Genomic DNA, 26,516 nt, shown 5'->3' with positions numbered 1-26,516 from the left:
ACAAAATATTTGTCACATATATATCTATCAAGAGTGTTATAAATGTGTAATATCTGGTCTAGCAGCTAATATCCTCCACTGTCTTCTCATAAAAGTGCAAGATAGATAGATACTGCATTACGAGTGTACAGTGCACGGGACTGTACGCAGTATTTTCCAGGAATATGTTACCCAAAACAGAAATATTTAAATACTTTACCCAAAATGGCTAACACAGTTTTCTAAGTGTAAATGATAAAAGATTTGAACATACAGATTTAGAGAATGAGGTCATATCAAATAACAAATATCTCTTTGTCCCATGCGCTCTTATATGAGAAGAGGAACACTTTCTTTTCCAAAAATGTTTGTTTTTAACATTGTATTTGCTATTAAATAGTTGGGTTGTAATGATTAAAAATTCAAACTGAGTAACCTCTTTAGCGCTAGTAAAGAGGAAGTCGTTAGAGAATCTGTGTAAAAAAACATGTTTATTTACACAGGTTTGAGCAGGCTAAGAAATGATGCCTAAGTAATTACTAAATGTTAATAAATATTAATAATCCTAAGATTCATATGCATCTTAGGTTTCAGTTTTCACTTAATTAAAACATTCAACATAATTGTACGTGAAATATGATGAATTTGAGTGATCCATTTAGACTGTCTGAAGCAAGGGGCTTCTCCCATTCGGCTGTTCGCTTGGAGGGACCCTGGAGCTGTGAGGCCCTGTTCACACCTGGTATTAACATTGACTGATCTGATCACAAGTTGACACATCAGGACGCATAACCGTTCACACACCTGGCATTGTGAATGATTTCCTACATCATTTCTGCTGGAAGAAGGGTGTCATGCACATTTATTACAATAGCCATCCTCTGCATTTGGTTTCAGGCAGAAATGTCCCATGAATCCTGCTTTATGTATATGTATGGGCTGCTTCAAATGCTTCACTCACATGGTCTGCTAACAAACATCAGATGAGATGACAAAAGGAGCTACGAAAAGCAGCTGCTTTCGTTTCTGCTGTTTCAGCCACAAGACCCCACAGAATGCTATGGGTGCACACTAGAAGTGCAGGAGAGAGTTATTATCAGAGGATAATGGAGAGTTATTATCAGTTCAGATTGATAGTTTATTGCTAGGGCAAAGACACAATCAATTTGGCGGTCCTTAATTGCTATGTGGGACACACTGAGACACACATGCGTCCCAGACCACCTTCGAATGTGGTCTGCGTGATCGGATCACAATGCGTCTTCGAGACACATTTGACCCCATTCTCACCTGTATTAATCTCTGTCCACTTATGATGGCTTCACCCAGAATACATGTTAAAACCGGGTGTAAATGAGTACCTTCTGTACCACCTAAATTGGAATAGCAATGTAAATACCAATTATCAGTAATTTAAATGATCTTAAATGAATTTGTAAAAAAAAAAAAAAAATTCTCGTTTTTGACCTCAAACTATTTACAATTCAAACAAGTCATAATTCATTCATTTTCAGTAACCATTTTGTCCTAGTCAGGGTTGCTGTGGAGCCTATTCTGGGAACAATGGGCAAGGCATGTTTTTGGGAGGTGAAAGGAAAGTGGAGAACCTAGAGGAAACCCATGCAGACATGGAGAACCACGCTAAACAGTTCCCAGGCTCACCTGAGCTCAGGATTGAACTGTGGACCCTGGAGCTGTGAGACAGTAAGGCTGTATGCTGGACCACTATGCCACCCAGCTTCAAATTTTATAAATGAAAGTGTTTTTCTTATTTATCTTATACACTAAACACTGATCAGCAAACAGGGTATTGATAGTCTAAGCCATTCTTTTTTCTAGTGACCCTTTGTGATGCAGCCAGGCTTAGCCCAGCAATTAAGAGAAGACAGAAGACAGCCATCCATTCTAAGTGTTTAATTAGTGTGAAATGTGAGCGTGGGTGGAAGAAAGATGACATAATACATGTTTCTGTTGGACCAGTGTTGCTCATGCTTTTTCATTGCTCAATAATGCTTGCTGGCAAAGGAAAAGAGGAGGCACTCTCAAGGTATGTGCCATGACCCAGGTAGTAACTGGTAACACATTTGACAAACCAAGTGAACTTTAGAACTAGAGGAAAACTATTCAAATGTCAGTAATACAGAAAGAACATGTCCTACCTAGGACAATTACAGAACAATCCTCTACTGCACCCATGACACAGTTACTGAATACAGCATACATACACTCAGGCTGAGATTCAGGTCAGGGCTTTTTGAAGACAGTCCAATACTTCCCCTTTGTCTTTTAGCCATTTTGTAACAACTTTGGCAGTATGCTTAAGATCACTGCCTGAGTTTCAAAGTTTGTTCTTCCCTGGGAGTTAATTTGTACCTCTTTCCCGAATGATGCAATGCAGTCTGAATATTTTTATTTTTGTATACAAATGTTTGTAAAGATGCTTGTAGCATTAGGAGAAACCAGACTTGTGGAGGTCCACAATTTTTTTTCTGAGATCTTGGCTGTTTTGCTTGGATTTTCCCATAGTATCAAGGGCAAAAATGCATATTATATAAAGGTGGGCCCTATTAGAGTCACAGATACACCCCCAGTTAAGACAATGGGCCAATCAGAAGCTTCCAAAAGTCATTACATCAATTTTTGGAATGTTTCAGACTGTTTAATGACAAAGACACCTTGGTGTATGTAAACTTTTGATCCACTGGAATTCTGATATAGTGATTTAAGTCTGAAATAAGTCTGTCTCTAACTGATTGTTTTAAAATGACCTCTGATGTGAATAAAGTAGATACTCTAATTGACTTGCCAAAAGAAATGCATGGTAACATGAAATGTGTGGAGTTGTGAAACTGAATATCTTAGCGTATGTGTATGTAAATCTTTGGCTTCAACAGTTTTTTAACAGTTTAAATTTCTTGTTTACAAATTTACAATTTGTTCCCTTTTTTTTCCACTGATTTGTTCAATGCTCTGCCACTGATTATTCCCAGAGGACTTTTCAGGCCATGTGAGGTTCCACCTCTGCAATAGTAGAATGAAGACCTTCGTAAGTCTGTGCGAGACCAAGACACAGGATGTTTACTTTCCAGTGTTTATTCTCATCTAGGTGGAACCTGGTTGTGAACTTGCCATTACTTGTCTTCAGACAACTCTGCTCCTTTTCTCTCACGCATATGAAGTCACACTTTCACACTGCTTCTGGGTTTCGGTAATATGACGGTATGGGCTTAAGTCACTTCATATTACATGCTCCATGCCATATTTGGTCTTCGTTCATGTGTCTTGTAACCCTCAACTGCCCTGATATGCTTAGACAGAAGAAAATGTTTTGGAAGATAGTGCCTGCTAAATGAAATATTCAAATTATTTAAAACTAAATGAACTAATATTTGAACTAAAAAGGCATTTTGAATTGACTCTATTTTGCATGCGTTATATTTTGCATCTGTATCTTTTCATAGCATATTTTCAAGTTTCCCACACCCTTATTTGCTTCTGTGGGTCTGACTTTAGCCTTTCAATTGCTTTAAACCCAATTTTACATGAGATTTGGTATGTAATGAATGGCCCGGGACCCTGCTGCCAGCAAATTACTGTAAAATATACAGTCAGAGCCAGCACACAAATTTGATGCAACTGGAAAAAATTGTACCACTGATCTGGACTTCTGAAAGAGGAGGTAAGTCTGAAAAACAAAACACTCATTTGTGTAAATAAAAAAAACCCCACAAAGATGTAATGAGGATGTGATTCAAAACTTCTGACTGAATGAATGGTGAGCAGGTTTGTTTTCCTCTGATCCGCAATGAAATTGCACTTGATCTAGTCACCCTCATGTAATCTAAGACTGTTGGAATCTATGCTATTAATATTTCATTGAGAAAGGTTGTGTTTTTTTAGGGAACCACTATTTTCCTAGTCCCACAAGGGGTGGTGCAATGATGTCACTGTCCAGGTTCTCAACTCAGGATGTGGGAATATGAGCAATGACTGGGGGAAACACATATGCTGAGTGAGAAAATGTAAAACCACATGTGAGAAATTTTGAGCACTTTAGGACAATGGAGCTGTTATCCTTGTGCCTATCATTATCAATGGCTATTATTTCTATGTCCATTCTTATTTTGCAAGGATAAATTCCAGATGGAAGACTTTTGTTTACAGTATGGTTTGAATCCTCAGATACTGCACTGCCAGCGCTGCCAACATTTCCACCTTCTGCCATACTCCCAAGCCATATAAGGCCACTGATAGACTTATCTAGTATGCTGGCCTTACATCTAGCAGTGATGAAACCTGAATATCTTCTCATACTCATATACCAACATGACACCTTAGTCAGAGTCACATCCTTTCCCAGTTCACTAAAGATTGCAAAGTATCAGACTACATGCCAGTCACATTAGTAAAGTCTAAATTCAGCACCCTGCCGTCATGACGGAATAACTAGAAGGACTCTAAAATAGAAGTGAAAAAGTATGTTAATCAAGATAAGTTCATATAATCAAGCTACTGTTCACACCTTTCAGACCCTGAAAGGTTCAGAATTCAGTCACTGGTTTCCATCTGAGGTATGATTCACAGTAAGGTAGCTTAATACTTTATGATAATTACAAAAACAAATAAAAAAAAAACTAAGTCTGTAACAGTCTAGTAGATTGAAACTAAATTAAAGTGAATAAATGAATGAATGAAGGAAAAATACTAACAGTTTTGGTTGGTAAAATGCTGTGAATTATATTCATATAGAAAAAAACGATCAAAAACAAGATGAGGCTTCAAATTGACTTATGATGTTAATTGTTATGTTAATTATTATACTATCACTATTATCATGGCCACAGTGATAATATAAATGTGTTGAGTTGAACTCATGACAACATGAAAGCCACAGACACTGTTCTTCTTAATGAACATGTAATACCGCACGTCCTCTGAAGGTGTGTCATGGACAAGCCTTAAGTAAATAGCATACCTGTCTGCCTACTCAACTTAACATTTTTAACATCAGATTTCACAGCCGCATTGACAGACAGTAATATATTTCACTTCCATGCCTTTGTGTTTCAGGAAATATATAACATTTATGTTTTACTGTGATCCTTTTATGACTGATTATTAAAATAATTCTCTGAGATGAGTCATAATAGTTTGTTACGTTAGCTTGTCTCTCCTGAGTGTTTGTGGATAACTGAGTGTGGGAACATTCTCAAGATTTCATTCAGGTTAAACATCTCATTACCCAGTATGACAAGAAAGGAGAATCCCCCTTGTTTCCTTAAGGTAGTTTCCGTCTGGCTTCCTTTGCAGTGATCAAATATACAATCACTGTCATGTCCTGTTCACACTTTCTATTTACTAAAGGAGATTAGCAACTCTATTTTTGGACATTAACATCCAGACACTGATAAATGGCAGCCAAACGATTGTTTTATATTGTTCTACACTGGTGATTTTTCTTTTTTTCTTTTTGCCTTTCTTTTTTTCGTTTTCAATTGCCTTTACATGCTGAGGTTCTGCACCTTGTAATGAAGACAGAATATGGAGAGGTTATAATGGAGCAGTGAGTCAAGCATGTATAGAAGAACAATAAAAACCACAGGGAAAGACTGAAACTAGCTGCACATTGAGGCCACAATGACAATGCCTTGATTGCAGTGTACTTTGTGTTGGGAGATGTTATTACAACAGAGTAGCTAATAGAAACTGCTACTTACAGTGCTTCCCAAATGGACCATGAAATTTGCTTTAGAAGAAACCGTGACAAAATAATAGCGAATCCTAATTTAAGATTTAGCTAAGCTTTTAAATGTTTTACACAATGTAGTACTGTACACACAGTTAGACTTGAACATAAAAGAATGTTTTGGTGTTGCAAACAGTGTTTGTTTTCAGTCAGTCCTCTCTTGGCAAACTGGTTGTATATTGAATGTCCTGTTTCATTATGCATACATACATACTGTTATATTCAGAGTTTTGGACACCCATTACAAATATGATATAATCCTGTAGTGGTATTATTTATTGTTTTTAATAGATTGGAATTACTGAAGGGAAAAGGGAACTTTGGTATACAGTGGGCCTCATTTATTGAGCTGTATATGAACAAATTTCGTAAATCATTAGTACGAGTGTTTACACAAGAAATTTAGTATTCGTGAAAATCCTGCAAATTCAGAAAAGCATTCATATCCTACTCATGCTCCTGAGTGCGTGTAAATTTACGCATCAGAACAATAACTAATGTAAACCTTAACTTGATCGAAATCAAATTATATAATTTGCATGCATTACTGTACTTTACCACTGTACCATGGAGAACATTTTGTTTTATATTATTCGTATTAATTAAAGAATATAAAACATAAAAAATGCGAGCCAGCACAAACCCATACATTAAGGCAAATAAAATTAATCAGTTAATTATTACAAAAGAAACGGCAGTATACAGTCAGAGGTCTGTCTGCGTAGAGCCATAAGCCATAAGCAAATGCCTCAACTGATGAAAGATTTAGCGCTCAGTTATTATTAATGTTATTATATATTTTGAGATATGTTTATCGGCATAGAGTTGAGTCGAAATAATTTCCACTTCTGTTTTTCAGGCTTTACTCTTCGGTCTTTTTGAGTCAAAAAAGTTCCATTTCTGTTTTTCAGAGTTTACCCTCATCGTTCATTTTGTGTCAGAAAAACTTCCACTTCTGTCTTTCGGTCTTTACCCTGATCATTCAACTTGTGCTCCCTCTGTGTACTTGAGCTTTTATGGAGTTTTGTGGGTGTCAAGAACATGCTTTGCACCTTGTGGGTGATCAACATACACACACAAGTACAAAAAAAGCCTTTCCAAAACCTTTGTAAATCCTGCAGAAAGGTTTTGTTTGGTTTGGCTTACACAAACATTTACACACAATTTACTGAAAGATTGATAATTGAGGCCCAATATTATTATCTGAAGTTGTGCAATTCAGTGATTCTCAAAGTCTGGTCTGTGAAGCATATTCAGGGAGTCATGATTTTGTTAATCTAGTTACTGTGGTGGAAATCACCACCAACCATTATCAAAGTTCTTATATTTATTATTATACATAATTGGTCACTTGAATTGAATGGGTTTTAATCCAAACCTCGATAACTCACAAGTAGCCAGACTATATATAATGTCTACTTGGACCCAGTGTATCTTTTCTGTGAAAATATCCCAAATAAAAAGCTGCAATAAATAGGCAGAATATTATTGTACACATTTAAATGAGCTGGATATTTGAATAGTTGAATGATGTTCGAAGGGGGTCTGTGAAATTTATTTTACAGATACAGGGTCATCTGACTGCCAAAAGTTTGAGAACCCCTCATGCAATTGTGCTTTATGATATCAGGGCATTATGTTGTTTTTAAAATTTCCCAGTCTAGTATGACTAGTGGAGAAGAATAGAAAAGGGTCTCTTTTTATGGCCATTAACAACATCCATTTGTACAGAAACTCACATCTTAGTTGTGTGTTTCAGGACGGAATTCTTTAAATGTTTATGCTTGAGATTTCATGTTATTCTTTTGACTAAACATACTCTGTAGCGGGTCTTCTGCACACTGACCTGGCCTACACACTGCCTGTATACTGAGTAACTTAACTGGTCTGCTGTGTGTAGGAGCACACAATCAGATAATTGATGGCTTGTTTAACAGGGAAATGGTAGCAGTGACGTGATGCATACAAGGGAGCAGATGCTAGAAGCTTTGGGGCTTCAGCCGGAAGATTAGGAATGATCGAAGTTCTGTGTATACAAGCATATGTACAAACACACACCCACACACACACACACACACACACACACACATTAAGAAATGCATTCACAACATATACAGCAAATACTAGCATCCTTAAACAAATGTTTGGATACACACACGTGAAATAAACTTCAGATGACCTTAAAAGTGAATTATCCTGTGACTTTCTCCTATTAACATAGACCATTTTAAATATGAAAATATTAAGCTCCTTTTTTGTTTTTTGGTTTTGGGCTTCGACATTTCACAAGTTCACTTCACTACTTCTCTCAGTTCCTACAATTCTTTTTTTCTTGGTTAAAATTTATGATAAACCTTCTTTTACTGATTTGGCAGTGGCTGGTGTGAGTTGTTGTTCTTTCGTTTGCAAGACTGTGTCATTCAAATTTGATTATTGTATGACTGGTATTTGTCCTGGAACTTGCTCCAATCCTTATGTTTAGGCATATTCTTTTTACAATCATACTGCACTTGTTTAGCAATATGTGAAAATGTATGGCACTTATATCATTGTCAGCTCAAAGGCATAGCTCCCACTAAGCTAAAAATGAGACTGAAAGCTTGCACTTTGTTCAACACAAATTCACTTTGTTACAGCTTGTAATCATAAAATTTTTTTTCAGTGTTAACACCCCAGCAATAGCACTTCAGTGAACTTATGTTTTGAGGACAGCATTTTCTTCTCACTGCATGCCCACAGTGTCACCTAGTGGCCTCATGGAGGACTAGAGGATTGAATTCAATGTTTTTATTTATGTCCTGAAAAGGGCTCCAGAAACAAACTAAGAAATATAACTGCAAGCACCAATTAAGGAGGCCAAGCACTTTCTGTCCCCACCCCTTAGTGACGGAAGAAGACCCGAAGCCAAGAGGATCATGACTGCTTGCGTCACAGGAGATATACTAAATTTGAAGGTAAAACATCAACCTGTTGCTGAGAAAATGCCTCACGTTCTGTTTTTGGTAGCCTTCCCAAGTTGCAAATGATGTCAAAAAGAATTTTGTTTCTTAACTTCAGGTCATGTTACTAAATATATGTGATATGAATATTAAACATAATATATATAAGTTTAATGTCAATATAAAAAAAATGTTACTGAGATATGCCCTCATGTCCTGTCTGGTGACTTTGAATTCATTTGTAGATTATAGATAAAACATCACAGTTATTAAAAATCTGAGAAACTTTTTTTCAGACTGATCTCACAATGCTGTGATCCAAATTTCTTGATGATTGGACAAAATTTGCAAAAGAAGAAGCAAAAAAAAAAAAAAAGTTTTTGTGGAATTTCATAGCCGACTTCCTGTTTGGCTGATCACAAATTCATTACCGGTCACACTCTCGGCACCTAGCGAAGAATCAAGAGGAAGAAGAATCATGATTGCAGGTTACGCGGTTTAAAAGTTATGAGCAATTATACTAAATTGTGAATTATAGCGCTCCCTAAAGGGGGTTCAGATAAAACTTTTTGGAGTCCCTTAGGACAAGGTCATTTACTAATCTACAAAGTTTAGTCAAAATCCATCCGACCCTTGCTGAGATATGTCCTCAGCTCCTGTTTGGCGACTTCACCATCAAATTTGTTGTGTGTTGTGGATGAACCATCCATTATATCAAATATCTGTGAAACATGTTTTGTTTGCGTTGGTCTCCTGACGCTCTCTTCCAAATTTCATAGCTACTTGACAAAATTTTCAGGAGAAGAAGTGAAAACAATTTTTGTTAAAATTCAAAATGGCTGACTTCCTGTTTGAGAAATCACAAATTCTTGAGATCAGCAACATTCGGCATATTCAAGGGAATCAATAGAAACACGCATCTTAATTTGATGTTGAGTAGTTTAAAAGTTATTAACAATTTTACGAATATGTGAAATATAGCAGAGGTTCTTAGCATTAGGTTCTTCAGTTATATACAAAGTTTGGTGAAAATACGTCACACAGTTGATGAGATATACCCCCACATCCTGTTTAGCGGCTTTGCCATCGAATTCATTTCCGCGTTATGGATGAACCGTACATCAAAATGAATCCTGTACATCAAAAATAAGAGAAACAATTTTTTATCGAACTGGTCTCACAATACTGCATGCCAAATTTGGTGATGATTGGACAAAAGAAGCTTAACAACTGTTTCTGAAAATATTAAAAATGGCAGATTGTTTATGAAATCACAAATTCGTTACATCCACAACATCAGCACCTTCAAGGGAATCAAGAAGAATAAGAATCTTGATCTAATGTTGAGTGGTTCAAAAGTTATGAGCAGTTTTACATATTTGTTAATTATAGTTCCACCTAGAGTGAATTTAGACAAACCTTCTTGGTCTGTCATGTGTTAGGGTGAGAGGGAAGCTAGCGTACTCACTGAATCCAGTGTCCATCAGGGATGACAAGGCAACCTGCATGCATCTCAAGAAGACCTGAGGGGCTGAGACAGGCCAAATGGTAGAACTTTGAACTGGTACACATTTCCAAACAGGAGAACCTCTGGCACCTCATTGGCACTGCTTAGGGGATGACCCATGGGGCACCTGTAGTTGTAATGTGTCCTGTGGCCTTCAGAAGGCACCGGAGCATTGGTTAAGTCCTAGGCAGTCAAGTAGAACTTCTTGTCTGGTCTGTGTTGCTGTGATGCTGTGTTGTTAGTTTCAAGATTCAGAAGCCTGGGCTCTCCTATCTAGGGCCTCTTTGGTCAAAGGCTCAAAGAGTAGTCCAGGAACTCAGACCAAACTGTATCTTTCAGGATGCACCCTTCAGCAAGGACTCCATCAACTCCATAGCGGAGGGGCCATCTTCTATCATTAGAAGTAGATTCTCCAGCACTAACTGGGAAATCACCATAGAGTTGCCACTGCATGTCAGATGCATGGTGATATCATACACCTTCACTATCTAGTCATCAGTACATCTGCACTCAATACTGGAACAGGGACCCTAAGATCATAACAATTTGTCTAATGAAATCACCACTGATACGATATAGGGGGACACAGAGGGCAGGCAGTTCAGACTGAACCTACCAGTGCCTACTGAACCTACCAGTTTCACCACAGAGCTTTGGTGTGTGGAAGGTGGCTGCTGGAAACCTGCCCCATAACTGTTAAAATAATCCCTATACTGAGGTAGAATTCTGGAACTCTGTGGTGATCGACAAGTAGAAACACATTCAGTGCGGTAGTTTGAGTTACTGTGCTCCACCCTCAATGAGCCAGCACCATTTTAAGTGTGGCAGTCACAACTGATTGGAAGCTAGTGTCTGTGAGCTGCTTGATGCTGAACCAGGTCCCTTACTAGTCACTGCTGGAGACAACAATGAGAAGTTCCACTGAGATGTCTGTTTTGGTTAAAAAAAAAAAACAACTTTCAGATGCTGTGATGGACATGCTGTGCTCATGCATTTTGGCTGAGGACCAAAACAGAGGTTCAGGCCTTGGGCTATCAGGGGGTCTTCATAGTGGAAGCCACAGTTTGAGCCATAGTTTGAGCCACTGCGCATGGCTTCAGCTCCAAAATCAGTTTTTTTAGATGAGCCAAGTATGTAGTAAACATCTTCACATTCTTAGAGAGAGTTTTGAGACATATCTTGGGCTTTTTTCTCTGCATGTCAGATGGCATCAAGCCAGAGCATTCGCAATTCACGGCTTGGCCGAGTTGGATGCGGTTAGCCTCAGAATCTAGGTCATCCCACAGGTGATCAATACAGAGACATTGGGTATAGGCTAGGCTGAGACTTGTGCACTGGCTGCACAAGCATAGATCTATGGCGGTTCAGTAGCATGGTCCACTTGGATTAATAATCACAAATCTGCAGGCCAAAGGCAGTACAGCCAAATGGGTGACTCAGTGGATGTTCAGTTGATGGCAGGGAGAAGGACGTAAGCACATGCTCCTGACTGGCGGAACAGCTACAGTGAGCTGGAAGGAGCCACTAGCAAGATAGGAAACAACAGGTTGCTTGATGAACCAGGCTGCTGGCTGGTCAGGACAGAAGTCATGCAAAGGGCCAGTGACATTATCTGTAAAGTCAGCCTCATAACATTAAATTGAAAATAAAATGAGCAGTTTACTGAAACTTGCAGATCATGACATTTACTCTGTGAACATGTACATGGTATAACAGAGGTCAGATAAGAATGCACACATTTAAGGAATAGAATTATAGAAGGTTGTCCAGCTAATGTTAATCATTCAAAAGAATGTGGTCATTAATGCAAGTATGCCATGTTTTGCAAACAAAAAAGAAGAAAGAAGTAAACTTTGACAGCATCCATGGGGATGTCTCTGCCGCATTACTAAATGATCATTACTAAATATATGCTTCAAATACCTTTACAAATATGAATCCTACATTTAACCACTTATTTTTGAGACTAACAAGAATTTCCTACCAACGGACTGACAGACGGACCGATGGCAAAAATCTTCAATAGCCAGAAAATTGTGAAGACCTTGAGTTCCTGAACATGAACATGTAGTAACATCTCTGTATGACAAACAGGAAGGAAGCTATTGAAGAAAAACTATTTCATACATTTGACCTTGTTCTGACTTTGACCCTGTTTGGATCAATTCTAAAATTTAAGGAGTTCATGGAGTTCATGACTGCTGGTAACGAAGATAATTTCATATAAATCCAACAAACATTCAACCACTGGGACAGACGGACAGATGCACAGACAACCCCCACAAAGAAAGAGAGGGAAGAAGACAAAATAAGCTACAAGATTTAGAAGGTTATGTATATAATAGTGGAGTCTTCCTGTATGCTTGTTTACATTGTGGTAAAGTAGCCTTGTTGGTGGCTAAGCAGATTTTCAAAGAAGCCATGAGACTGAAGTCTGCTCCAAAAAAACTTTAATGTTCCATTGGAGTTCTTCCATCAGAAGGTTAAAAAAACAAAACAAAAAAACAGCAAAATAACCTTCAATATATAACCAAAACCAAACTTTTTTCTTGGAACTGTAGCCTGTGCCTCCTCCATGTGCTGTTTCACTAGGACCACTCAATCAATTCGCTCCTGCATGTCCTGGATGTACTCTATGTCCAGCAGCCCTTGAGGTATTCTCCCTAAGAAGAGCTCAAACAGGGTGAAACCCGTGGACGCCTGTGGTGTCCCCCCATACGGCGAACAGGATGTATGGTAGGAGGAGGTCCCAGTTCTTCCCCTCCTCGTCTACCACCCATCGTAGCATTCTCTTCAGCGTCTGGTTGAGACACTCAACCAGTCCATCTGTCTGTTGTGGTAGACAGATGTCCTTATGTGTTTGACCTGCAACAGCCGGCACAGATCAGCCATTAGCTTTGATACTTTGGTCAGTCAGGAGGTCTTTCAAGATCCCCACATGGCTGAAGAGGAGAACAAATTTCCTGGCGATGTTCTTGGAGGTGGCTTTATGGAATGGAACCACCTCGGGGTATTGGGTGGTGTAATCCACAATGACCAATATGTATTTGTGGCCCCGGGTGGATCTATGCCCACCCTTTGGAAAGGGACAGCGATGATGGGGAGCGGGTCAAGTGGGGTGAGTGCTGGCTTGTTGGGGGAGGTGCGCTGGCACCGGGGGCACTGCTGGCAGAAGTTATGCACCTCTGCTTCCATGTCTGGTCAGTGGAAGCAGTCTCTCTGCTTCTCTAGGGTTTTGTGGCCACCAGATGGCCACCTAGTGGGTGTGAGTGGGCCAGGTACATGAGCAGGTCAACCTTGGAACGGGAGACCACCAAGAGGTTACACACTTGGCCCCGTCATTCGGTGTGATAGTAGAGGAGCTCCCCTCTTATCATGAACTACAAAGTGGGCAGTACCTGGTCACCCTGTTATTTTTCCCCTTCTATTTGCAGCACCTGGCCCCAACAGTGCTTCAGGCAATAGCCTTCTTTTTGCTCCCTCCCAGAGTTACTCTCATGGGTTATGTGGTGGAACACAGTAGAGGTGGGTTTAGCATTGACAAAGAATTCACCCTCTGCTCCTGCTTCGGCTTTACTACTCTTGAGCTAGGTATACCTGGGCCGGGTTCTGCCATGGTCATCTTCGTCGTCTCCTGGTCTCCGTGGTCTTTGCAGGAATGTGGGCAACCCTGGCCAGTCTCTCCCTAGAAGTAGAGGCACAGGCAGTTCAGGTACCAATCCAATTTAGAGTAGTCACTCACCTGTACGGTTCCCAACCTGGACCTCGGTGATGGGAACCTCTTGGATACCCCGTGCATGCTCACACATGCCTTGATGGCCCGAGGTAGGACCATTGGCTGGGCCAGGGTGATGGTGTTTCCTAAGTCCAACAGGACTCAAGTGGGTGTGCCATCTAGCTTCACTGTGATGGTGTTGACCCAGAGGGGCGGCTGAGGGTCTGGTTCAGTGTGCATGGGCTGGGTTCATCCAGCGGCGATGCATAGGTGGGGTGGCTCCTTTGGGCGCTCCCCACTACTGATCAGGTCCTGGCGTCGGGGAGGATTATCCTGGTGGGGACTAGGAAAGAACTCTCTTCACTCCCCTCTGACAGTCGCCAGGGTGCACTCCAGCACCTTGACCAACTCCTTGGGGGTGCTGGGAGACTGCAGAGCTTCAGGCGGCAGAGCCAAGAACTTGTACTTGGTGACCCACTCTGTGACTTTCTGGTCTGCCTTTCTGGTTGTAGCCACGTCTTGGTCGTGCGCAGCATGTCCATTTGGCTCCTGGAGGTGGCCCCGGTCCTGTAGGCCCACTTGTGGAACTCTGCCGCCACGTTGGTGGGGGACTGTCCACAGCGTGCCAGGATCTCCTCCTTGAGTGTGTCATAGTCGGCTGCGTCCCCAGGGTGTAGTAGGCCAACTGGGCTTCCCCCGTGAGAAAGTCGGCAATGGTCTGGGCCCAGTCCCCCTTAGGCCATTCTTCATGGGTCGTTATATGCTCAAACGTCTGCAGGAAGGCCTCGGCATCGTCATCCACTATCAGTTTGGCGAGGAGGTACTGGGCATCATAGCAGGGGTCGTGGAGAGGAGTGGCGGTGGCCATACTTAACTTAGGGAGGGCCAGCAGTTCCTTAGTAGCAGTGTGGAGCCCAAGCCCAGCTCCTGTGTGACCCCCTGTTGATGGAAGTTGGGGTGGGGGCTGGGTCTGTGTTCATGTCCACATTCTCCACCAGTGTAGCAACTCACAGCTACGAAGAGCAGAGCACAGACGTGGAACACAGAAGCAAGGTTGTTGCAAAAACAGTGAGTTTATTTTCTTAAAGTTAATTGAGTGATGAATCGAACATAAAAAGCTATTATCTTTAATTACCTATTATCTAAAACTATTATTTTTCCAGATGTAACCGAGCAGACCAATTTCACATAAACCTCACAAACTATAAAAAAGCAACCAAACTAAGAATTAGAAAAGTAGAATAAAGAGTACAAAGGGTCACTACAGTTAAATTTGGACAGTAATTTGATGGGTATTTAACTGGTTCTAAATCAGCTATCTGTGGAGATATATTTGTTTCCCCTGGATTAGGGGATTTCACTCATCAGGTTTATTGCAGCCTACAGACATTTGGCTTTTTTAATACTCTTTGAATGCCTAAGCTCTGTATTTGGAGGCTCCATGCAAATACATTCATGGAGCATATATTTAGATAAGTCTATGCAGGGTGGTCTGATAAAGAGATTTTTCAGATAGTGTAACAAATTTTAAATAAAATGAAAGTCACCATGCTCACTAACCACAATCACATTCACACCAACCTTCACTACTTATATTTTTTCTTTCAGTAATGTAAGTGCTTAGAGATGTCAACACCACTACTATACAGAGAATTCAGAACATGAAAAAATACTATGAAGGCTAGCTAAAGCTTTAAGTTTTCATGTTACCACACAATTGGCAAGTCAATTAGAGTGTCTATTTTGTTCACATCAGAGGTAATTCTAAAGCAATTGATTAGAGACAGCTTTTTTCAGCTTTATTTCACTATATCAGAATTCCAGTAAGTCAAATGTTTACATACACCAAAATAACTGTCTCTTTAAACAGTCTGGACGATTACAAAAATTTATGTAATGACATTTAGAAGCTTCTGATTGGCCAGATGTCTTACTTAGAAGTTAATTGGGAGTGCACCTGTGGCTGTAAAAGAGATGGTGCTTTTTTGCCCGTGACCCCATGGGAAAATCCAAGCACCTCATAAAAAATTTGTAGACCTCCACAAGTCTGATTTCTTCTAGGATGCAATTTTGAATCAGTTGAATTTACCATGAGCATCTTTTGTGTATGAATATAAAAATCTTGGGACCACACAGACACAGCATCTTTCAGGAATGAGGCAAAAATTAACTCCCAGGGATGAACAAACTTTGGTCTGCAAGGTTCGACTGAACCCTAAGATAACAACAGAGGAATTGGTAAAGAGGATGGAGGCATCAGGTACACATGGGGAAGTTCTGGTTGAGTGAACGCAGGTGTTGGATTACTTGACTGTTTGCAGTTATATCATCACTTCATTTTTGGATTGTCACCGGCTTAATACGAGCTCTTGCTGCCTGTTCCACACTTTGCCTGCTTAGCCTCTCGTGAGTAAGATTCCTCTTTCCTCTTTGATGGCATTTATGCCATGGTAGAATAGTAGTTTTAACTACTGTCTCTCACTAAACATTGGATTTCAGGTGGGTTTGTGGTTTACTGGCTAACGTGGTCTGTTACCTGGCTGCACCTGGAGTCATAATCCTCCTGGGATGTATGTATGAGTTATGCCATACTTGGCCTGGTAACAGCAGGTCTCTTGTCTGACATAGCACATACTGTCATATGTCCTGTACTCAGTATCTGAACTGCTATGCCTAAACACATATAAAAGGCTGTCTCCAGAGACTATAAACTCTGTATTGACCAGGGTAGCATATCGCCCTCATTATGTTCATCATTGCTCCTGCCAAAAACACAGTTATTCTGCAAAAACAACCATTGAGGGACAGAAGGAAAGCACTGCCATGCTGTGCCATGAATTCCAAAACTCATGAGGGTGGACAAGAGAGTCTTGTGGTTGACTGTCAAACACTGCTGAATGGTTGCGGAGGATGAGGACTGATGACAGTTTGGCTGATCTAGCAGCATGTAGCTTCTCAGTGACAGCCAAAAGGGCAGTCTCTGTGGAATGTGCTGGTTTGAAGCCAGACTGGTTAGGATCTTGGAGGTTGTTCTGTGAGACATAGACAGTTGATTGTAGACAGTGCATTCAATGATTTTAGAAAGAAAAGAGAGAAGTGATACTGGTAGTTGCTGATGTCTGAGGGATCCAGAGTGGGTTTCTTCAGGATGGGAATAACCCTTGCACTCTTGAATGCAGTTGGTACATGACCAGATGTTATGGAACCATTGATTATAGTAGTGAAGGGGAGGAGGTCTTGTGAGATGATCTGGAGCATTGTGGAAGGGATCCAATGGGCAGGTGGTAGGATTGCAGGACAAGATGACTTGCAGGATCTCTTCTGTTGCTAGATTAGAAAAATGTGCCAGTGAAAGAGAAGGGTGTGAGTGTGTATTGTAGGAGATGGGGTAGCAGGGAAAGTCTGGCAAATTTTTTCAATCTTCCCATCATAAAAAGTGGCAGAGTCTTAAGCAGTCAGGGAAGAGGGAGCAGTAGTAGCTGATGGGTTAAGTAGTGAAGAAAAGATGTTGTGGAGCTTGCAACAATCTTGTGCAGAAGTTTCCAGTTTTTCTTTGTAGAAGGCAGTCTTAGCAGAAGTCACTTCAGATGAGAATTTGGACAGGAAAGCGTGGGAAGAGGCAAAATCTGTGTTGAGTTGTGATTTCTTCCACTTTCTCTCTGCTTTTCATAACTCTGATTGCTGTATAACACATCTGATGGCCAAGGAACAGGGCAAGAAATCTTCCTGGGTTTAGAAGATGGAGGGCAGAGGAGGTCCATGGATGAGGAAAGTGAGGAGAGGCTATAGCTAACTCCAATAGTAGGGAGGAAAAGGACTCAGGGTCTGGAACCGATGATAGGGTGCTGGAAGCTACAGAGGAAGGGGAGATATTTAGATAATTATAAATAGATAATCTATTTTTCATAGTGCAAGATTTTTGATGCGTAATAGGAGCATGAACAAGTGACAGGAATGTTCTGGTGGTATGTGGGGGGTGCATGCTTAGGACACATAGGAGAAGAAGGGGGTGTGTAGGTTTAGCCATCAGCTCATGCTCTGACAGCAACAGTGGCAACAGCAGCAAAGAACTTTTGTTGTAGTTGTAGACACATATTTTTTCAGATGAATTAATATATCATTCTATAAACCATTTTGGGCCTACCACTGAGGAAACATTAGGTGAAAATTCTGTGCTAGGTCATCTCCAAGCAAGCAGAAACTGCAATACACAAACAGTATTGCTTTTCATCAGTGACATGCAGGCAATGTGGCACACTGAAAAGCAAAACCTTCACTGCATTGCTCTTATGATACTTAGTCTTTTATTTATTCAGTCTTCTGCTACATTTGTTTTCAGGCAGAAATGTCCTGGGAATCCTATCTCATGTATGTGTATGGGCAGTAACAAACATTTTGATAGCATGGTCTGCTAATGTAACTTATAAATAAATGGGAGATGAGATGATGAAAAAGTTGCAAAAAGCAGCTGCTATTGTATCTGCTGTTATAGCATCACCTTTATCCATTAGCCTGGCAATGGAGAACTCTACCCAATTCAGCCCAATTTCCAAACCTGCAGTGATTACATATTTTCCAGCTAGGCCAATCATGCAGTTGATTAGGCTGTCCTTTGTTGCTGTGCGGGACGCACTGAGATCCTTTTGCGTTCACACTACAAATGTTATATGGTTATATGTGTCCCAGACCACCTCCAATTGTGGTTTGAGTGATTGGATCACAATGGGAGACAAATTAGCACTGTCCACTTACGATCAGATCACCCAGGACACGTGTTAATGCTAGGTGTGAATGAGGCCTTAGTGGCTCATTGTCACACTGAATGTTTAACCCATATTCATCAAGATGTTCAAAATGATTAACACGATAAAGGTGTTCATATGACTAAAATACTCAAGGCTCAGTGTAGGACCTAGTTATTTTACCAAATTACTTTGCTGTAGTGTAAGTATAAGGTGCATCAATTAAATTTTAGTTCCAGGTTGTAACACTGCAAAATGCAGAAAAGGTCAAGGGGGTGAAAAGCCCCTTCAAGATCAGTTAGCACTGATAAACCGTTCATTAAGTTTCTTGAATTTCTGTCTATTCTTGAAATCAGGTATGCTTATATGTAACAAATCTGATAAACATTGTGGTTTCCAGGCATTTATTTATAATAAAGGGATCTCTAAATACCACATATCTATTAATGCTCTAAAAGCATGTGAACTTCTATATGCAAGGCTGCATTTTTGTGTATAACAAGCCTGGACAAATTTTACTCATAATCAGTTAAACTAATGACAGAGCAACTTATCAACTTCATTAACTCTTAAAAGATAATGTCAAAATATAGGCTGTACATTTTTATGTATTCCTCATTTCAAGAGGCAGGTATTTGTCTGTAGGGTGTTGTTCTATTAATGAGAACTGCACTTCATTTGCACCTGCAAAGCATTTCGTTTCATTGATGCAGTCATTAGGATGAAACCCAGGGCAATTTTCTCATTCAAAGTAATCAAGTGCTACACGAAACAGACATAATGTTCATTCCTTGTTTTGCACAGGTGCCTGTGTTTGGAGCTTTTAAAATGTGTGTGGTATTTGTGGGAAGCACAAGAAGCTCCCAGAACTTCAAGCTCTTTACAAGTTAAAAAAGGAGATGTGGCAAAAACAGGCTTGATGAGTATGGATATGGTTTGTATAGCAATATTGCAATTAATTATGCCAGTAATGCAATGCATCACCTTTGAGGTTTGATGTGCAAACAAAAGTACATTAAAATCATTGAATGCAATTCCATTTTTTAATGATGGCTTTTTCTTCATTGCTTTGACAAGATCCAGAGTGGTTCTGGTTGGAATCATGAAACATGCCTCAATTTTCAACTACTTCTTTTAAGGCTAGCTGTTAATGGCATGAAATTCAAAATTCACAGCATTCCTCCTACAAATTGCACCTTGAAAAAAAATACATCTAAAGGCATTATTATCCTTAAGGAAATTTGTAGTAACAATCCAAATGTGGTGGCATGAAAGGGTGCATTGTTACAACAAGGCCGTGCAGAGACCCTTAAAAGGGCAGGTGCCCAAAGTTAAAAGGGGCACATGGATCAAGGCTTATAAACACCAACTATGGTATAATCTACTGAAGTATCGCAACTGATGATGTGGCAGGTGGGTGTGGTTTAATGAGTAAAATAACATGGCACATGTGTTGGTTATTTGTGTGTGCTTATTTACATGCTCTCTCTCTCTCTCTCTCTCTCTCTCTCGCGCGCTGAGCCGAGCCGAGCTGGTATGTGTGATGAACAAAGTCAAAGCCACTGTTTCCGAGCCTCAGTTTCCCTGTTTCATTTTTTCCCTTGTAAGACAGTGCTGTGGCACAAGAAAAATGTGCTCATGTGCAGTCCCTGAGTCTGCTGCGTGTTCTTGAGTTGTCAGCTGTCTTTTGTCACACATGATCAGACAGCACAGTGGGGGCTCAGCATTTAGAGCTCTGGTCTACTGATTGGAAGAATTGAATCCGGGTAATGCAAAGCTGTCTGTAACCTTCTTTGAACAAAGTTAACAGTATAAATATCCTATGTAAAAAGAAGATGAATATGATACAAAAATAGTGTTATATTTATGCTGGAATTATGAAAAGGATAGGACAATAGTATGATATTTTCAGACGACAGATCTCATTCTTAGCAGAGGTGAGATTTTATCGTTTTCAACACCACACCCATGAAACTGTGGGCACCGATGACATCAGAACTCTGCCATAGAACTTGCTTTCGCACACCTACTCAGATATACTGTCTAAAACCCACTCCCAGATGTTTATTGTGTTGTATTGTGACATGGTTCTCTCATGACATGAGAGAATACTCAGTTGTCTTTGAAACCAAATACAAACAATGACAACATAAAAGCTGATGTGCTAGGAGCTTTAAGAATACACGTCACCAGCGATTGCAGCTTTGCTCTGTCATGATTGTAATGATATGATCTATGAGTATAGGAAGAAGCTGACCCTACAGTGCTATTCGTTTCCAGATTAAGATGTATACGGTTCCAAGTCTGAGATTACCTCGTCACGTCATCTAGCACAGATATTCCTGTCTAAGCTGTCTTAGTGTTCCAGAAATGTTACATCCATCCTATTAAATTAACCTTGGTTTAAATTAATGAGCATGTGATATGATGACGGAGAAAGTGTAGGTCAAGAGAAAAATCAGTAGTGTTAAAAGGATGTCCATCATAATTAAAAAAATAGGATTGTTTAAAAAAAATAGGATCAGGATCATGATTCACTTGTGTTTTTAAGGGGTCAGTTTCACTTTTAAGACATATTTGGCTGAGTTGTGATAAGACTCAGACTGTTAGTGTATGATCTTCTCCCAGTGTACATTCCCAAACATCAGAAATAAGCTAAAGTCATTCATTTTGCTGAATTTCTTCCAGTATGTTTTATTCGGCCATTACTCGCTTCCTTCGGTTATGTTTCAACTTGGCTCTATAGTCTAATCCCAGCATTTAAATCCTCTTAGGAACCTTGAGCTATTTCAGTGAATAGTACAGTGTTGTCCAATGAGCCTCATTATAAGAAAGCCCTCCTCAAGCAGCCTAAAACACATCAAAGCAGAGGCTGACCACATAGCAGCCCGACTAATGTCAAGCGAAGAGAAAGGTAAGAGGACACTTATTTGTTCTATTGTTCTGTTTTTTTAGGACTGTGGTTGTCAGAGATGGTCCTGTGAAGCCAGGCGATCTGTTTTTTTTTTCTTTTTTTGTTTTTTTGTTACAGTGGTGGAAAACCTCTTACATAAATTGATGGTAGAGATGGTAAGATGGTAAAGAACATTTATATGTTTAAATCATTTTAGATACAACCTTGTAATTCCAAGGTCTTGATATTATTATTTTTTTCAACAAGGCTTGTTGTAATTTACACAGGCCCATGGCTGGTGTACCTAAATGCTTTAGGATTAAGGTTTGTGCTCAATCCCAGTGAACCTCAGGAGCAGGTAGTTATTGATTCTAGTGTTCTACTTAAACTGAGCAGACCTGGTTGACCAGCAGTCTAAAGATATTCTAAGAAATATGCCAAACCGGCAGCTTGAACGACATGAATTTTTATAATTTGATACATATTTATAAGGAAGACAGCATAACTTTAACTTTATCTGATGACACATAAATCCACCATCATGGATTCAGAATTGTTGCTTTATTTTCAAATAAGAGTAATATGGTAAGTGAATTGGCGATATCTTAAAGAAGCCTGCATATGTTACGTATCATTCTAGAGGATCAGAAAAATTGGATTCACTAAGTCCTTGCAAAAACAAACACACAACAGGTGTCTAGTTAGAGTGAGGACTGAAATTAACAAAGCTCTGTTCTCCTGACGTCAGGTCTGGATTTGGATTTGGATGTGGTGGAAGGCCCTACATGACATCAGTGTAGATGTTACACTGGTGCCTCACACACAAAACTGTAGGGATCAGCTGAAGCTCTATACACAGCTTTCATCATCAACCTAACAGAATGGAAATTGCTATACCAATGTATAGTGGATGGAATTGTAATAATGTGAATAACATAATGTATATTAATTGCTCTTACAATTGCCAACCATTTTGTGGACTAAATAAAAAAAAAAGTAAATAATTAAAAAAAACTAATACATGCTAAGAGCCAACCAAGCTGATAAATTGGATAAAGGAATAATCCTCTAACCTCATCGACTTAATTTCCCCTGAGAGAAGCACTCACTTTGTAGAGTAAAGATGCTAAACTCCACTTTAGTCAATCACAAAAAGTTATTTAATGTTCTGAAGCTATGTGTAGATATACAGTTAATAAATCTTTAACAAACCCCTACTTCCGAACACAGAGTAATCCCAGGGAAAATAACCAGTGTCTTTGTTTTTTTCTATTGGCATCCCAAGGTCAGAATGCTCATGCATTTTTTTCTGCTCAGTAGCATCTCACAAAATATCACATTTTGTTTCTGTGTCCATATAGACAACATGTCTGACAGAGGATTAGTTGACGAGGAGGTGGCTGTGACTCACACAGGTAAATGAGATAAATATAAAATGTAACTTTCTCTTCTGTAAGACATTCTGGATAAGGACGTATGCCAAATGCCGAAAAATGTGAGCACATTTTGGGAGCTCGTCATGAGTTACTGATAAGTTGCTTCAACATACTATACAGACAGATTAACCAGCAGAAGAGAGCAGAACCACCATCACGGGTATATGTTCGTTTATTTTAACCTATGCTTTGGTGCTCAAGTGAGATCAATATTAAATATATTAGTTATAAAGTGACTGCTGAGCTATCCTAGAATTAATACCAATAGTATTATTTAAAAAGACAGTGCCATCCAACCTACATGGAAGGTGTAGGAATGTAACCGAATATGAATACATTATTCGGATTTAACAGATAATGTGTTCCAAACAGATAAATACAGATACATATACAAGGCCCTCTATAGGCATTTTTTTCTTTTTTTTTTTTGAAAGCTTGCCAGAAAGGTTCACAAAGCACATGGGAACTGGGATCCTGCAGGACAAAACAAAAAAAAGCAAACTAGAGTTTTTACTTTCTTGCAGGTGAGAGCATATGAAGCTTGCATGAGAAAGATAGATGCATTTATAATATTCTTAGCAACTGCCTGGTCAGGATCTTGGTGGTTTAGACCTGGCTACTAATGTTTATATTTTGGCGAATAGATCCACCAAAATTCCAGAGCATAGAAGATATTGTAGGAAAGCACAAACAAACACAACTGTGCAAGTGAGATTAAGAACACATGCTTGCAAAATGGCCAGCTGAATTCGAATAGTGCTGGCATTTCTCCCTTTGTGTTATAAACTGTTTTCCAGTGTTTTTGGGGACATTTTGTTATTTTGTGGTCATATTTCATAAAAAAAAAAAAAAAAAAAAACTTTCAGGTTTAAGCCACATTCACTTTGGCTTTAAATTTGAATGATTTGAAAATCAATTACATGACAAGATTAAAAGGGTTTTAATTAAATTTAAATGTTTAATTTAAATTGTTAACAAGGGACATATGACATATGATTCTCACTAAAGTAATCTGACACATGGTTGGAAGACACTTGACTAAGTTTATTTATTACCCAAATTTCCCAATTGCCACCAGGACCAAAGGGAGTAATTAATGACTGGCGGAAGTTTAAACTGGAGAGTATGGATCAGGAGTCCTTGCCTCCCAACAAGAGGGAGCTGCTGAAACAGATGTCATCCCCGCACAATTTCAAGGATGAGTCCCTGGGTAACTCAAGTCACAAGGTAGGTCTTTCTTTCGCTGGCACTCTGTACACTCTCTTATAGCAACAAAATATAATATACTGTTTAAGTACTATAAAGTAAGATTAAAAAAACTTCTTATTTTCATGGTTGCTTGCATAAATGTAAAACAAAACAAAACAAAATAAACTAGGTACACTATATGGCCAAAGGTTTGTGGACACCTGACCGTCACACCCATATGTGCTTGTTGAACATCTCATTCCAGATTTATTCCCCCTTTACTGTTATAATAAGCTCCACTCTTCTAGGAAGCTTTCCACTAGATTTTGGAGCGTGGCTGTGGGGATTTGTGATCATTCAGCTACAAGAGCATTAGTGAGATCAGACACTGATGTTGGTGAGGAGGTCTGGGGTTCAGTCGGTGTTCCAGTTCATCCCAAAGGTGTTCAGTGGGGTTGAGGTCAGGGCTCTGTGCAGGACACTCGAGTTCTTCCACTCCAACCTTCACACACCATGTCTTCATGGAGCTCGCTTTGTGCACAGGGGCATCGCCATGCTGGAGCAGGTTTCAGCCTCTTAGTTCCAGTGAAGGGAAACTGTAAAGCTACAGCATACAAAGGTACAATTCTATACAACTGTATGCTTCCAACTTTGTGGCAACAGTTTGGGGAAGAAGCACATATGGGTGTGATGGTCAGGTGATCACAAACCTTTGGCCATGTAGTGTACTTAAGCGTTGTATTGATCTTATATATTTCTGATCATCTCAACCTGGCCCTCTCCCAACCTCTTCTGGTCACCCTTATCATTTCAGATGAGCATCCAGGAGTATGAGCTGCTTAAGGAGGATGATGAGCAGTGTCTACGCAAGTACCGCAAGCAATGCATGCAGGAGATGCATGAGCGCCTCAGCTTTGGACCCAGGTTCAGTGGAGTGCATGAACTAGACAGCGGTGAGGAATTTCTTGAGGTAATTGAGAAGGAGCACCAATTCACTGTAGTGGTGGTGCATGTCTATAAACCCGGTGTCAAGGGCTGTGAGGTGCTGGACAGGTGCCTGGACTGCCTAGCTGCTGAGTATCCCAGCGTCAAGTTCTGCCGCATCAACACAGCTGTCTCTGGTGCAGGCGAACACTTCTCTGACAGCGTTCTACCAGCTGTGCTTGTTTACAAGGCTGGAGAGATGCTGGGAAACTTCTTAGCTATCACACAGCACTTCAATGATGAGTTCTTTGCCACAGACGTGGAGGCCTTCCTCACTGAATATGGACTGCTGCCAGAAAAAGAATTCTGGCCATGTGGCGATGAGGCAGATGTAGAGTGAGCGAGAATGTGGAAGAAGGGAAGGGATCATGCTGGAAGATAGTTTCATTTCATTATTCTGCAGGTTAATATGTGACAAGCAATAGTACAATCTAAAAATGGCTGGGTTAAACATAGCCCAAAATTGTTGGTTCTTATTTACCAGATTGCTGGGTCAGTTATTATTATTGGAATTATTAAAATTTTTCAGTACTGCTTTTACTTTAAAAATACAGGAAATAGAAGCGTTATAGTTAGCATCCTCAGCCCAACTTCCCCTTTGGCATCTGTATGATGACAATTTCAAGTGTATCATTATGATAATTTTAATTGGCCTTTTAGTAACTACATAAATCTGACACTAATAGCTACATTTTCCAGACATAAAGAAAAAAAGAAAAGAAAACCCCAGTATCTATGAATCAGATAGAAATCACGTTTCAATATAAATTAGAATCATCTCAGAAATCCAGTCCCATTAGCTCATATTAGCCAGATTTAATACATCTTACAAATCCTCTCATAAATCCTGTCAGGTCAGCTTATATTATCAAGTGGCTATCACATGGGACTCACTGTGAACATTATTTCATATGTAATCACTGAACAGTTTTACTGTTACTGGTGTTCAAATTTTAAAAAATCCATTGCCATGATAATGGCTGATTATCACTCCTACACTAACAGTTTGAGCACAGGGTATATCTAATCCTAATGATCTGGGCTCATCAGAGTGCGCGTCTCTTTCACCACACAGCCACATCATTATGCTGTAAGACTCTGCGACTGTTATTGACTCTAATCTTCTTACTGGATTCAGATCTAAGCTCTGTTTTAATTAACTTAAGCTGCTTTATCATTTAGCACTAGATTTTACTAGATTTGCTGTGCTATAACAGACATGAATGAAAAATGTAAATGTTTATCAATCTTCTAACCAGATGTTAATTTAATTAGGTAATGTATATTAATAAAATAGGACTAGGGTGGTGCCCTGTTAAATGCTGGATGAAATGTAGAAGAAGAACCCAACTGACAGCCAAAAATTACAATAAATGAATACTTAACA

The 26,516-nt window shown here is 39.7% G+C and overlaps 1 protein-coding gene across 1 annotated transcript; it reads left to right on the top strand.

Moving 5' to 3' along the window:
- The first annotated feature begins 21,444 nt into the window (after window positions 1-21,444).
- pdcb (phosducin b) lies at window positions 21,445-25,469 on the top strand. The gene is made up of 4 exons (XM_026946872.3): window positions 21,445-21,542; window positions 22,883-22,936; window positions 24,036-24,184; window positions 24,960-25,469. Exons 1-4 carry the CDS (start codon window positions 21,524-21,526, stop codon window positions 25,467-25,469), a joined length of 732 nt encoding a protein of 243 aa, XP_026802673.3. The 5' UTR covers window positions 21,445-21,523.
- Window positions 25,470-26,516: the final 1,047 nt, after the last annotated feature.

The sequence above is a fragment of the Pangasianodon hypophthalmus genome, chromosome 19 (genome assembly GCF_027358585.1).
Source record: "Pangasianodon hypophthalmus isolate fPanHyp1 chromosome 19, fPanHyp1.pri, whole genome shotgun sequence".
Taxonomy (NCBI): Eukaryota; Metazoa; Chordata; class Actinopteri; order Siluriformes; family Pangasiidae; genus Pangasianodon; species Pangasianodon hypophthalmus.
This window is presented reverse-complemented; position numbering and strand designations above follow the sequence as displayed.